Raw genomic sequence first — 15,994 nt, forward strand, 5'->3', positions numbered from 1 at the left:
TGGAGACCCCCTCCCACCCACGCAAACAGTGAGAGTGGCCCCCTCGTCCACGCTACCTTCGCAGCCTCCTTAAATTTCATAGACATCTGGGAATTCCATACATGCCTCGAAGGCCAATTACACACCTTCAAACGGTCACGGCTTTCTTTTTAGACAGTGAGAGAAACTTTCCCACGTCACCTAAACGTTTCACAAAGGGATGACAGCACGCATCAGGACACCGGAAGTCGCGTTTAATCACATTGGTTGATTCAAGTCAAGTATGAATGTTTTATAGTTATAAAATAATCCATTTATGTGCAGGCACGTATTATTGAGACAGTAGTCATCATTTAGTAATTATTTGCAGCAATAGAACGTCAAGAAAATGCACCTGCGACTACGATACTGCGGATACTAGATTTTGCTAAGCACGCTAACGCAACAGTGGTTTTACGACACTCGAGCTGGGAAAAACTATCATAAATAAATTAAATAAAAATACACTAGCAGGTGGACATGAGTCCTCCAGCTTTTATTTATTTATAGTGAGTGTGTAGGTACAGCTAGGCCATAACTTTAATGTACACGTGAACGCATCTGGGGCAATAAACACTATATATCATTTTAAATTAGGATTTGAATTATGTATTCTAAGGCAGTGTATTTTGTAATTCACACTGTTTCGGTTTATCTTTCTATATACGTATTTTTAAACTTTTTTGAGGAAACATTTGAACGAATCTGCTTTGTCATTGTGCCTGGTGGTTACTCACGTGTGTGTGTTCTAATACCCTAATTCGAATATGAACAAAGAAAAATGAAGACAAAAATATTCTCGTTTTTTTATTGCAAAAACATATACAAACATTTACAAAAATGATAATAAAAATAGGAATGTATTTATATTTCAGACACAGGATGTATTCCTAAATGTAATACCAATAAATAAATAAAGGTTTTCTGAAAATATTTTTTGCACAGGTTTGATCCACAAAAACAGCCTTATAATGTGGGCTACACCACCAGTAGAGAACACACACATACATACACACACGCGCGCGCGCGCACACACACACACTGCCTTGCTCCACTGTGGCAGAAATAAGTCCCAATACATGTAGTAAAAGCAACTCTTCTTAACAGGCATCAGCCGTGATATATTCAACATTCGTTGTCAACAACATGTACATACACCGTCATCAGAGTGGGGGTGTGGGGGGAATGCAATAACAGAAAAAAAAATCCCCTGCAGCACCTCCGTGGTCTTTGCTTTAAATAGTGATCCCATGTATCCAGCATTGGACTCCAGATATGTCCCGTCAGAATGTGAAAAGTTTAGAATCAGCAGTCACCTGTGCAGGGTCACAAACAACAAACAATATTGCATTGGATGTCATTGCAATCAGTTTATAGTGCTATTTTTCTGCAAGTGACACATTAAGTCATGCATTTATAGACAGAAAATACTTAACGATTCACATTATGCATTTTAACTAGAAAGTAGATAGGATCATGTCATACCATGCATTGGAATTAAAATAATATTTGACATTTAGTTGAAAAAAATCACAGCATTACATCATGCAGTTAAGGTGCATAACACATGTTGAGTATAATGCATTCATTTTATATTTTTTTGACATTTTAGTTGGAAAAACACAATTTGAATCATGCATTTTTTTAGGTGAAAAAATGTGACAATATGCACGATGCATTCTAGCATAAAAACAAGCATATTAACATGCCAAAATTCTATATATTTGTGTTAAACTTTCAAACAAAATAAGCATGCATGCATTTTAGTTGAGAAAAACTTCATGTATTTTATTGTATAGCCTAGAAAAAAATGCATGCATTTTAGCTGGACAAATCTACATTTGCCAATATGCATACCGTATTATAGCACGGAAAAATGATCATGCGTGAATTTTAGCCGGAACAAAAACTATATTTGACAACACAGTATACAGCGGGAATAATACCACAGTGGCCCCAACATACCATGTTGGACTCGAGCCGTCCGGGTGCTAGTGAGATGTGGACATGGACCAGGCGCCCTCCATCCTCCACACGGAGAAGGCATAGCTGAGCCTTTCGTGGGCCACATAGCTGCAGCTGGACATCTTGGCGTCCAGCTCGTCGCTCTGCAGCACCTGGTACAGGAAGTCGATGTACCTGGCGGCCAGTTTGAGCGTCTGTATTTTGCTCAGCTTGTCGGAGGGCAGCGTGGGGATGATCTTGCGCAGGGCCGCGAACGCCTCGTTGAGCGACTGAGTCCTCTGCCGCTCCCGCACGTTGGCCATGACTCGCTGGCTCTGGAGCTCCTCGAGCGACTGCGGGCTGCCGCTGCTGCTGGACTTTTTGCCCCGCTTGCCCCCCGCCGCGGTCGGGCTGTCCGAGTCGTCAGCGGCGGCGAGTTTCCTGCTGGGCCTCCGCTTCCTCGCGCTTCTTTTGGGCTGCGTGTCCGCCTCCCCCTCGCTATTGCTCAGGCTGTCCACAGGGGAGACCGGGGAGCTGCTCGACTCTTCCCCCAAATTTTCCTCGGACATCTCCACTCGCCACACAGAAATAGCGCGCCCCCTCTAAAAGAGTCCAAATATTACCTCCCTGTCATCAAGTCCTCGGGTTAGTCCACCTGTAGATCTGTGCAGTTAGAAGACGCCGAGGTATCCATAGATGGGCCTCCAGGAGGACAAGACTTTTCTGACACTTGAGAAAGTTGGCCTCATCTTATAGGCTGAAAACTTTTTGGGGAGGCACGCGATTGGACGAGAAGGCGAGCAACGTCACGAGAGGGGCGGGTCCTTTTTTGACAAAAGAAACCCAGATAACGGTGCTCTATCATTACATCATAGCAGGAAAAAAAATCTCTTGCCTTGGAATAATATTACAACCAAATATGACTGATTACAGAATCCGATGAGTGTTATAGAATTTACAATTACGAAGATAACAGTACTCTGTTTAAATATTTTGCAATGTGTAAAGATTATAGTACTCAATCAGTTTGAACAGTCATGTTCGTAAAAGGTCATTATTTGACAGTACGTTATCCATTGTGGTTGTATTTTGCAATATTGTGTATCAGTATTATTATTAATCAACACACAGATCACATCATCACAAAATAATATCTATCTATCTATCTATCTATCTATCTATCTATCTATCTATCTATCTATCTATCTATCTATCTATCTATCTATCTATCTATCTATCTATCTATCTATCTATCTATCTATCTATCTCTGACGTATCTAGCTTGCTAGCTATGTTGTTCGCCTCAATCTGTCCACCTATCTGTCTGTTTTTCTAATATTTTGACCCTCTCATGCTGCTAAACCAAGGTAACCAAAAAAGTTCTCAACCACTTCGACCACAATATTGTATAGCATACTGTACTGTATTATTATATTTAAACTTGAATCAAATCTGCACATCATCACCCTTCAGTCCCCCCCATTTTTTATATTCTTCTTCTTTGTCTTCTAATTATTATTATCATTATTATTATTATTATTATTATTATTATACTTAAGATTAAAATATGGGTGCAAATGAGACAAAATTCCATAAAAATAATAATGTAAGGACTTTTTTAATCAAGAATTTTAGTGAGTCAAAAATATGTTGTCTTTTCTTTGAGATAACGTAAAATTTAAAGCGTACACAAACAAAACAGAGTAGCATTTAGAGGGACACATTGCCTTCCCTGTCACATAGCAGCCCAATTGTTTTCTGACAATTTGCACAGACCAAAAGAACCCCCACCCCCCCAAAAAAAAAGAATCACATACTATCTTATGCAACCATGTGTGCAACCCACATGACGTTTGCTAATAATGTTTCCATAGTCTGACCTACTCCCAGAGAGATCAAACGTGTCTCATTATGCAACACATGAGCCCAATCTGACACATCGCACACGCAGCCAGGCTTTCACATTGTCCAACTTTTGCCTCATGCTCTAATTATATTCCCCACAAGAGGGCATGTTTTGGTTATAAGCCACAAATGTAGATTTAAAAAGGATCATTTAAAAAAGCATCATAAATCACAGGCTACAGTATGCCTTTGACACAATGCGTGCATCAGAGCCCCCCTGTTGAGTCGATGTAGCCGATGGAGAAGAGAAGGCGGCTTTGTGCGCGAGACCCTCTGGTATTTACCGCCACGCTGATACAATATCCATCTTGTTTAGTGGAGGATTACTTTGTTTAGGTTGGGAAGGCCCTGGTCCACGGGAGCAGCATCTGGTTCAGGAAACGGGGGGGCAGTCGGGGTGAGAGGTCACAACACCAGCCGAACCATCCATTTACATCTTCGCGGAGGCCTGAGAGCCAAGTATTGTTCCAAGGGGAGCACCTCCAGGTACCAACAACACACACAGGCTTGTTTAAGTCAGACTAGGACTGCATTGTGATGAAGTCGATTTGAATCTATTACATTTATGATCAGCGGAATGTCAATATAAAGGTTTTTAACCTGTATAGTAATGCAGGTGACATACTAGAATCAGAACACTTTGTCAAGGTGAACGTACCTGTGCGGTGTCCCTGTCCATGGTACTGACTTCGGCGAGCACCTTTTACCTGCATGTGAGGAACAGTCATTTTCTATAGTGCTTGTCCTCAGAAGGTACCAGTTGTGTCGGGTCAGTGCTGGATTTCACCTTCCTTTCTTTTCTTTGGTCCTTCCTCGGGTCTCCTGACGGCCTCACGACTCTGGCTGGAAGTGTTCGGTTTAGGTGAACGGTATGGGATTTTTTAATAGGTTTTAGGTGAACTAATGAATACACACACACACACGCACGCACATACAAATAGTCACTCACATAAAAAAAAAAAAAAAAAAAAGAGAGAGCAATGATGATGACATGTCAAATCGGTAAAATTACCGAATGAACAATACTGAGCTCTCCAGGGAAAAAAAAGAAGAAAAAAAAAGGTACCAGTTGGAGCAAAGAGGAAAAGTGTGAAAACAACCAGTTATTGTGACATAGGAAATATTTCTCTCAGAGTGATAAAATTCGATTCTCTGGTGTTGCTGGGAGTTAATGTTAGCTTACCTGTGGTTGTTTCCTTTCAACATGCCGGCTGATTTCAAAGTTGTCCCCGTCGTTTCAGTGAGTTGAAAGCCGCAGATTTTGCACATTGCAGTGTTTTCTTTGCATGTTGTTTTACATATATGAAGTCTTTTGTGGTTGAGGTTATAGTTGAGTTAGCGGATATGTCTCGCTCCAGGCTCTCCTTGCTCAGTTTCGTACTTATGTCTCGCACCTGACCCCCGCACTTCCCTCAAAGGTTGCAGTCATTATAGTCACATTAATGAAGTTGACGAATAGCAGATCAGAGCTTGTCTCGACTGGTCTTGATGGAAAATCCTGAATCTGGCCAGTCCGTGGCTTAGACAAAATGAAGACGTTCGGGAATTGAGTCCGAGACAAGCTCAAGAACTTCAAAGTGTGATTTCGAGACCAAGACTGGTCTTGCCTTCCAACTACTTTTGTAGATTCTGAAAGTCCTTCCAGAGTCGAAGATGTTTACCCCTGCTTGACCAGACTGAAAATGAAAGAAGCTTGCACAAAGTCATCCCTGAAAAATTTAAATTAGCCGTCACAAAAAAACAGAGAGAACTAGCAATTTTTTGTGTTTATACTGTACAGTTGATGGGTGGGCAGCCTGGCACGCCAACTCGTAAATATTCCATATTGTGTCCCTTCAAGTTTTGTGAATCTCAAAAGTTTTCTTCTTTTTTTTAAGTTTTGTGAGATTTTTCAGACATCTTTTTCACCCCCAAAAAAGGCCAGTTTTGGAAATGTGGAAATGAATGCAACCGACTCACCTTCTTAGAGCCAACCTTTTTTTGCGCCACAGATATATTTTGACGGACCGGCAAAGCAACACATAAAAATAAACGATTGAAAATTCAACTCACCATTGCACTTTAACTCATTCACTGCCATTGACGGCTATAGACGTCAAAAATTAATTTGAACTATTTCTATTAGTTTAACATTTTTTTCCACTTTTGTTAACAAGAGTATGAAAACCTAGATTATTTTTTTTTAGAAATACAGATATAAAATGTGTGATTAATTAAAAATTCTAATCGGCTGACGCGACTTAAAGATTATGAAAAATTCGGGGCGTCAGGCGATTAAATATTGTAATCGTAATTAATCGCATGACTTCACTAGTTAACTCACAATTAGTCACACATTTTATATCTGTTCTAAATGTACAATAAAAAAATATAGGTTTTCATACTCTTGTTAACAAAAGTAGAAATTTTTTAAACTAATAGAAATAGTTCAAATAAATTTTTGACGTCTATAACCGTCAATGGCAGTGAATGAGTTCCTGTCGTTGCTGCGATTAATGGGAGGCCTGCAACATGCTTTCTCTTCAACGAGCCTGGCAGTTGCAGCTTGTTGTAAGTCAGACATTGTAGACAGGCTCTGAAAAATGAATTTCACTGTTCCACTGTTTGTTTTTCACTTGTATTTGAACATAGACTTGCGTATTTGATCATTGATAAAACAGTTCCACATGGCTCGAAAGCCGTACTTAGACAAGTCTTACGACACAATGCCATAAGGCAACATAAGTGTTGTGATTGTTGTATGACCAATAAAGTTGTTGCCCTCGTATTACTGGATTTATGCATTTGGCGATGAAGATGGAGCATCACGTCACGCCGCTAGCCTCGTTCCTTGCCACCAGACCCGTGGTTTGCTGGTGTAATATTTTAAGAAAAGCAACATTTGGAATAGCCAAAGCTAGCGAGGCTAACTGCTAGTCTCATCCTCAACCATCTCATTTTCATATTGTCGATTCCCCACAGATGTACGATGCCTTTTTGGCTGAACATGTCACTGCTCCACAGAGTCTTACAGAGTGGAAAGTCCTCTAAATTGGCTGATTGGAAAATTATATACCAAAAAGGTGATTAGCGATTGGTCGACTCGAAGCTTTAAATGCCGATGCATAGTAGTATAGGCGACTAGTTGACTAATCAGTTCAACCCGGAGCGGTTGCAAAAAATAATGAAGTACTGTGACTTGTGTTTTCAGGATACTTCCTGGTTCATGGAGGATGATAAGCAGACAGGTTTTGTCGTTATGATTCTGCGCATGAACGGATCCATTAATGACATAAAATGGTGAAAGTAAATTCCTGTAGCAGGCCCTTTCATCCAGATGTCACGTTCTTCCTTGGTCCAATGCCACCTTTTATAGAATAGAGTTGTATTTTTGTTGTTGTAATCCTGCTAACTGCATGCATCCTGTTATTTACTATGTCACATTGACTGGTGAAGAAGGTCATTAAAGCAACAAAGCTTGCGGCGGAGGCCTTTTGCACGGTATATACATAAAAAAAATAGGAGCTTGTATTTAGCCCCACGCTATATTTATAATCCTTGGCAGATTGCACTGCCGAGTTCACTTCTTTGCTGCTGAAGTGACTCTGAGAAAACACAGCTGCTTCTTAGCTACATGATGTCATCACAGGACAACTCCACCGGTGTTGATCTTTAATAAAGACCCAACCTTCATCCCACTGTCGGGAAAGGACGCACACAGATACAAAAAAAGAGCAAGTCGACACCATGACGTGTGCCCATTTTATCAATGAGCTCCGGCCTGGCTGTTGTGATCCTCTAAGTGTTCATTACAGTCTTGAGCGCGCGTCATGGCGCATCCTCTCAGAGGTCACATCAAGGCAGGATCTCTCCCACTATACGATCCGAACCCGACCCAGATCCGCAGAGACCTGTCTGTTTTCTCTGCTGGGGCTTAGCAAGGCAGCGTTCTGCTATCGGCCCACTCGTATCTGCTGGAATAACAAACCACAGTCCCCCACATGTATGACGCTCCCACAACTGCCTGCGATATCCGCCTTCACTCCATTAAAGCGGCCGACTGCACGGAGTCTGGTGCCAGCTCGCCAAGATGGAGCAGCTGTGCGCCGTGAGGAAAGACAGAACTCTTTAAAGGGACGAGAGCTCTCAATTAACCTGAGGGTGCTAACGAGGTCAAGCAACAGCGTTGGATGACAACATTGTCATTAGCCGCATATAATGTGCCATTCACGAGAGGAATCCAGACATCGGATTGTGTTTTTTTTTTTTTTTTTTTCTGATAACAGCACTCCTGTGAGAGTGAGAGACATTTTGGGGTGTTGAAAAGGGAGGTGAGGATAAAAACAAGACTTTATAAGCTGTCTGGAAATGGAGGAGCCAGGACTCCTGGACGAAGCAGTAAAAGAAAGTCTTTAAAGCACGGAGCTTTGATGTTGCCCGTTCTAATCGGGCTTCAAGTTGCTGTTTCTTGCTCGTAGCACAATTTCACTTGGTCTGAGAAGTCTGAGCCAAAGCCGTAATTGCACGCCCACAAAAAGATACATTTGTATCGTTTGAATGTGTGTTGATAGTAGCAGCGTCTCTGATTAGAGTCTGATGACATCATAACAGACTGTCCAGATTCAAAGATTCCTTCAAATGCAGCATTCTTTACACTCTAAAAACTGTTGGGTCAAAAATAACTCAACTATTGTTCAAAAATGGGCCCATTCTCTACTTGGGTCAATTTGACCCAACTTTGAGTCCAATATTATTATTATTATTTTTTTTGTGTAAAACAACTCATAAATATTGGTCAGATCCTTTACTTGGGTCTAAAATGACATGCAGTGGAACCAAAGTCAACCAAAATCCTTCCCATGACACTGGTTTACACTCTAAAAACTGTTGGGTCAAAAATAACCCAACTATTGGTCAAAAATGGGCCCATTCTCTACTTGGGTCAATTTGACCCAACTTTGAGTCCAATTTTATTATTATTTTTTTTTTTTTGTGTAAAACAACTCATAAATATTTGTCAGATCCTTTACTTGGGTCTAAAATGACATGCAGTAGAACCAAAGGCAACCAAAATCCTTCCCATGACACTGGTTTACACTCTAAAAACTGTTGGGTCAAAAATAACTCAACTATTGTTCAAAAATGGGCCCATTCTCTACTTGGGTCAATTTGACCCAACTTTGAGTCCAATTTTTTTATTTTTTTTTTGTGTGTAAAACAACTCATAAATATTGGTCAGATCCTTTACTTGGGTCGAAAAATGACATGCAGTAGAACCAAAGTCAACCAAAATCCTTCCCATGACACTAGTTTTGCCGGACTTTTAACATTTGGAGTTAAGACTTAAGACTTTTGACTTACTTTATAGTCATTCAAATATACTAAGTATACAGAATGACATGTCATTGCACAGCTCAAGCAGAAAAGACAAACTGTACTAAAGACCAGTTTTGAAGATGTGGATGACATCAAAATGGCTGCCATAACGCAACTGCAGAGGATCCTGGAAGAATCCTTCATGAAGGTGCGGCAGAGAAGTCCAGGGAAGTCCTGGAACTTTTATCACACACCTCGTGTTTGAACATCCATTTCCTGCGATTGACTGGTGATCAGTCCAGAGTGTAGACCGCCTCTTACCAAGTCACGTCAGCTGGGTTCCAGCTCATCCGTCACCCTAATGAGGACAAGTGATGTAGAAATTGGATGGATGGATGAAGATAAACACCTCTCTCCAATTGGATGCCTCAATTTCCCCTTAAGGGTCTCAATAATTATATCAGTTCATAGTTGACCCCCTACGGAACCTTAAATCATCCACTCGAATAATGTGACTTGAGTAATGCTAGTAAAAAAAGGAAACTCCCTTCGGCAAAGCTGGCTAATGTGTGTGCGTATGTAGTACACTCTAAAAACAGTCAATTAGACCCAACTTTGAGTCAAGAATTTTATTATTTATTTTTTTAAGTGTAAAACAACTCATAAATATTGGTCAGATCCTTTTCTTTGATCATTTTGTATAAAACAACTCAAAAAGTTGGGTCAAATTGACCCTAAAAGTGGATCGGTTCATTTTTGATCCATAATTATAATTGGGTTACTTTTGACCCAACTGTTTTTAGAGTGTACTGTACATCTGAGGGGACGTGGGACAACGACACATTATTAGCAACTAAGAACCAGCAAACTCCAGTATGTTTACACAGCTTGGAAGTTGCAAAGCAGCCCAAACATTACAATTTAAATCAAAATCCCATCCTAGTGCATCTCTGCATCATGTCCTAACTTTTCCCTTACTTTTTATTTTCAAAGTGGAAAGTTAGCGTGTATGTTTTTGGCTCCTTGTTCGCAGTTAAATCTTCAAACCTGGAGACCAGTGAGCCGTGCCTTCTGCTGTCCATAAAAGCTTGCTGGCATCCAGCAGACCACACACACACACACATACACACACACGTTTCACCCAGGCTGCTACAGCACGCTGACCAGCGCGGTGACCCACGCAATGAAAACGTCTGCTCGGAGAGTTTCAGTAGCTTCATCGCAGCTTTGCTATAAACAGGTGCTGTGCTGGGTTTAGAGAGTGCTGCAGTTGTGTGAAGCTCTTGAAAGAAACAAGCTGACAGACTCGTCTGTCGCAAACTGGGCAACAGTGTTTTTATATTTAATTCATTGGTGGGCACAAATTAATTCCAATGTATCGTCCAAGGGAAATGTTATAAATAAGAAAATAATCCCTGACTCATTAGAACAACTTCACAACTGGAATCAAATTTTGACTATGTAGCAGACATTTTGTAGACACATTCATCAACAGAATCGCCCTTAATCTTTTTCCAGGTCACATGACACATTTGCATGGACTCTTGTTGCTAAGCAAAATTGATGTGACTCAATCATTTGTGCCTAAAAATTGGCTATGCGGAGTGTGGTAGTGAACTATGTTCCACTTTTAATCATGTATTTTTGTCATAAATATTGATCATAGGTTGACATTTTAGCTTGTAGCAGGTGGCACGGTGGAAGAGTGATTAGCACATCTGCCACACAGATCTGAGGTTGGGGGTTAGAATGCGTGTTTTGGCTTTTCTGCCCCTCTACAGTACAAATCATGTTTCTTAGGTTAATTAAAGACTAAATTGCAATGTCCATAGATGTGAAATTGGATGTTAGTGTGAATGGTTGTCATTGTAATTAGCTGACCAGCTCAGGGGTTCATCTGATAAGGCCTAGGTCGTCAGAAAAGTCAGTACTCGGATAAAGTACAAATACTTGAAAAATCTACTCAAGTACAGTAACAAAGTATTTGCACTTCACTACTTTTTACCACTGCTAACTAAAATGTTGTGTTCAGTCAGTATTTTACACACTTTAACCAGTGAGAGTAGCTGGGAAGTCCGCTTTCCCCACTTTTGTCCTGCCACCCTTCAATGAAAAATAACCTCCATGAAACTCAATAGCAGTGGGGACTTTCCACCCTCTTGACAGTCCGCAGACCTCACAATCAACCATCTGAATTGACTGGCTTGTTTTTATTTGAGCTGATGAAATAGTCCCTGTACAATACGGGTCTTAAAATAAAATGTAATGGATTGCATAACTACACTGTGGATTTGACTGGATGATAAATGAATGTCATGTTTTATCTCAGAACCCCCCAAAAAAGTCACTTTCTTGATTTGTTACCTTATAGATACTTGAATAGCACAAAATGATGCATGCAACATAAGCTGCTGAAACATATTCTGTTTTATGTTCCAGCTCTACAAAGTCCACAATTATGAATGTACCTGGTATGCATCGACCTTGAGCAAATCCGTTTTTTTTCTTTCTCCGTGTCCCTTACGCGCTGCATTTAAAGGGAATGAGAGGAGCTGCTTTGATTGCCACCAAATCGTGTTATCTGTGTTCATGTCCACAGTGGCACAAAATAGTTTTTTTCCCCCTTGTATGCATCTATGAAAATACCAACACAAGGCCTAACCTGCCTCTGCGCCTCATGCTAGATTTGGCACAAAAATAGAGCCTATAGACTTGGGTTCAGCACCATCTATAGATTAGATGGTATTCAAAGAAGTCATGTGCTGTTCACGGGAGCACGGAATGTCGAATGTAAACGAACAAAGGTATGTCCGGAGAGAATTGCAAGGATAAATCGAAATGATTTCCGACCGACAACATCTACCAAAGTGTGCTCTGACCATTTTGGCTAATCTCAAGTATTATTGTGAGATTGTTAAAAATGCATTTTACCGTAATGCTATCATGATATATGTGACCCGGTTTGGCTGAAAATAGATTGAGTAGTCAAAAGTTTAGATTTTGAGATTTCTCTAAATCACCTCCTTAAGGTCTCTATTTTCCTTTCCAAGCAGCCCAAAAGTTGACATTTTTAGTCAAAGTGTACAAAAATAAGTGATGAGTCAACAATGTTGTGGTAGTAAACATGCTAGTGCTAGTAGCTAGCATGGTCCGGAACTAGCTAACTTAAAAATAACCCGAGATTCTTCATGTTTAATTTGAAAATGACTTACATAAATGCACATAGCAACCAATAAAAGCCGAAAGTACAGAAGAAGCAAGAACGTGTGTGTTTTGGGATCGAGCCATCCTACCTCAGAGCATACGTGAATGTCGCCATGGAGTCTGGACACCGGCAAATCGATTCCATTAATCAAGAAAACGTTTCAATGTGTACCGCTCCAAGGACTGTTGATCTAAACGTTCCACATACGTCTTCTTTACACAAGTAACGTTAGAGAAAGCTGAGGATGACATTGTCAGTCAGAAAATAACATTCGGTGTAAACACAAAGGTAGCACGGCTGAGTACGCTGTAAAACTAGCCACACCATATTGAGCTGAGTTGCAAGATCACGTCATCCCGTGACGTCAATGAATGCAATTGGAAGAGCAACTAACTTTTTAAAAATATATATTATTATTAGAGCTGTCAAACGATTACATTTTTTAATCAGATTAATCGCATTTTAGAATTTTTCTTAATCACGATTAATCGCTTAATAATAAAATACTTTTTCCCCCGCCAAATTTGAAGAGCACTGGTTATGTGTTCATTCTTTTGACATTTAATGTTATAAGGACGTCTTCAACATTTTTTGATCCACTGCGCATGCTCATCCTCCTCTTTTTTCTAATCAGTTAATTATTTGCATAGTTTAAAATGGAAAAAAAATGACCCCAATATTTTGACATGAACAAATATTCTAAATGTGCTACGCAAACATTTATTAAATGCTTAACTTTAATGCATGTAATTATGTTTATTGCTCAAACACAACCTGGGCTACCTTAAACGTAGCCATCCGCTCTCACGCTAAAGGATAATCTATGGTCAAAATTAATAGTGGGATTAATCTGCGTTAATTTATGATTAATGCAATTTTTTTTGTGATTAAGTAATCAGTTAACGCTTTAACTTTGACAGCACTAATTAACTAATATATATACAGTATATATATATATATATATTTTTTTTTTAAGGAACAGCAATGCTTTGTGTTGCAAGCCAAAGAGTCATACACACAAATACAAAATAAAAACACTCTCAAGGAGCAGATGTTAACGCTTGGTAAATGGCCAACTAGAGCTGGAGTCAGATCTCCTGACATCACTCACAATGGAATAGATTCTTGGCGTTTCATTACACTGGAGAAAATTGATTTGACAATCATGTAAATAGAGTTACAAAGTTGGTCATGAAACAAATTAAACTCACAAGTCAAGGTACCACTGTAAGACCACTTCACTTTAGAGAGTCAACTGTGAGCATCTTTAACTTGTACTTCCTATTAATTATATATACATTGAAGTGTCTCACCTCAATTGCTGTTCATAAGGACTGTAAGATGGGAGCGGGTCAAGCAAAGGATGAATATCGTCCAAGGGGGGTGATGGGCAGAGGTGTGGGGGTGTCAGGGCGGAGGAGGGTCTCCCATCTCTCGCTAAGAACAACATTGCAAAGTCCTGCTGAGTTCTACATGAAATAGCCAGGAATCTTATCTTTCCTCATTTTGTCATCCCGCAATCATTGGGTCGAGGGTTCAGAACCAACGAGCATATCCGACAATGCGTCGAGAGACGTGATTGTAAATGATGCGAGTTTGTAACCACGCCGCTGGTCTCTGAACTGCAGCTGCGCACTCATCACCGCTCACCTCCGCTCGTCCCCTACCGTGTCAGTTGGAGGCGACCTTTTCTTCCTCCTTTCCCTTCTCCTCCTCCTCACTGAGGACACAATGGGCTACCTCTCCAGCCATGTTGTTTTTGGAACAGGAACCTTTCAGCCTGGCTTGGTTGACACAAATTAGCCAAGGACACATCCTCAGAGAGATTTACCCCCAAGCTCTCAGCTGATTGTAGATTTTTTTGTGTATTTGCTCTTGGGAGTTGTGTTTATTTTCACTCATCATTGAGGAAGTTGTGTGGTCACCCAGCTGGACATGTCATCAAGGCGTGATGTCATTCAAGCTTGATTATCACCTCAAATCATTCCAAGCGAAAACTTCAAGTACAGTGGAGCCACAAGTTTCAATTGGTTCGAGTGTAAGGAGACAGTCTGAAGAAGTTTGTTAAAATGCTTTGACTGTAACATTTATGTCAAACTCACGGACAGAAGCCCTGAAATGGCCCACGCCATCATTTTATGTGGCGATCCTAGCTAACTTTGGTTCTACCTTGGGCTTGGTGCAGGTCCATTGCAGTCCACATAGATAAACAACTGCGATTGTGATTTAATAAGCGATTATTTTTTCCAAGATCATCTTCCCATGTATTACAATATTTGATTGATTATGCATAAATATTTTGGTCCTATAGGCTTATGCTAAAATAAAGGCAAATGAACCATGAATTCATATGAAAGGCAGTTTACCTCCATTTAGAGTTAACTTACTAAACTCTTTGACTTGCGGTTTTTAAACGGGAAGTCAAGTCAAACAATTGATTTACAATATTATGTTCTATGCACCCCAACTAGGCTGAACACAATTAATATTGCGCTTGTTGACTATTCATTAAGCAGCAAAATCCATCCAATTTTATCCATCTCACAGGGCGGCCATTTTGCCACATGCTGTCAACTGAAAATGACATCACAATTGCTCAGGGCTCATGCAACAACCAATCACGATTCACCTGTTTTCTGGGTTTGGTCATGTGACATGCGCGAGCTGAGCCCTTATAGGCACGTGGCAGTATAACGCAAAATGGCCGCCCCCTGAGATGAATACAGGTGGATTTTTCTGCTTAAATAAGTCTACAAATGCCATATTAATCAGAATGTCATGTTTGAACGAGTGAGGGCATACAAAATATTGTCTGTACTTGACTTGCTCTTTAAGAATTCACCACTACAACTTGTCAAATTATTATTATTATTTTTTTTTTTTCTGGAGAGCTCAGTATTGTTCATTCGGTAATTTTACAGATTTAACATGTCATCATCATTGCTCTCTCTTTTTTATTTTTTATTTTGTATGTGGGTGAGAATGTGTATGTGCGCGTGTGCGTGCGTGCGAGTGTGTATTCATTAGTTCACTTAAAACCTCTTAAAAAATCCCATACCGTTCACCTAAACCGAACACTTCCAGCCAGAGTCGTGAGGCCGCGTCAGGAGACCCGAGGAAGGACCAAAGAAAAGAAAGGAAAGTGAAATCCACCACCCACCACCCACCGGGCCACCAACCAGAGTCCTTCACCAACCCCCGAAACATCTAAATTCCAACAACTTGTCAAAATTCTACCAAACAGGTGTGGCATAAACATAAGTCTCAAGTAAAATAGCCCACTGACTGACCTTTTGCAAGTCAGCTGGGAACAATAGGCGGTGGTAGTTCATCAATCTGAGACTTAAGGATGGAAGGCATGCGTGTTATGAAAACTCTGATTATCAGCATACCTCAACGCAAACCCTGTTGACTCCATCTGGTTTTTAGATCACTAGTGGACTGGGAGTGTCACGCTTGCTACATCAGGCCTGTCAGCGGCCACGCTCTCTGCACATCCCCCACATCGTCGCCATACACCTGACAAAACTTTGGACCACAACATAGGATGTGATCACCTCAGCAAAACAATAAATAAGGGATTCCTTGTGTCCATTTCTCATACTGTATTCTCTGCATCGGAGCTGA

The 15,994-nt window shown here is 40.5% G+C and overlaps 1 protein-coding gene across 1 annotated transcript; it reads right to left on the bottom strand.

Moving 5' to 3' along the window:
* Positions 1-897: 897 nt before the first annotated feature.
* Positions 898-2,655, bottom strand: twist1b (twist family bHLH transcription factor 1b). Its single transcript, XM_077575958.1, has 2 exons — positions 1,984-2,655; positions 898-1,334 (listed from the first exon to the last, which is right to left on the bottom strand). Exon 1 carries the CDS (start codon positions 2,529-2,531, stop codon positions 2,010-2,012), a length of 522 nt encoding a protein of 173 aa, XP_077432084.1. The 5' UTR covers positions 2,532-2,655; the 3' UTR covers positions 898-1,334; positions 1,984-2,009.
* Positions 2,656-15,994: the final 13,339 nt, after the last annotated feature.

This window comes from Vanacampus margaritifer, chromosome 9 (assembly GCF_051991255.1).
Source record: "Vanacampus margaritifer isolate UIUO_Vmar chromosome 9, RoL_Vmar_1.0, whole genome shotgun sequence".
In the NCBI taxonomy this organism is placed as follows: domain Eukaryota; kingdom Metazoa; phylum Chordata; class Actinopteri; order Syngnathiformes; family Syngnathidae; genus Vanacampus; species Vanacampus margaritifer.

Excerpts from the sequence above, each read along its gene's own strand:
- twist1b (XM_077575958.1), bottom strand. The coding sequence starts at position 2,531 with ATGTCCGAGGAAAATTTGGGGGAAGAGTCGAGCAGCTCCCCGGTCTCC.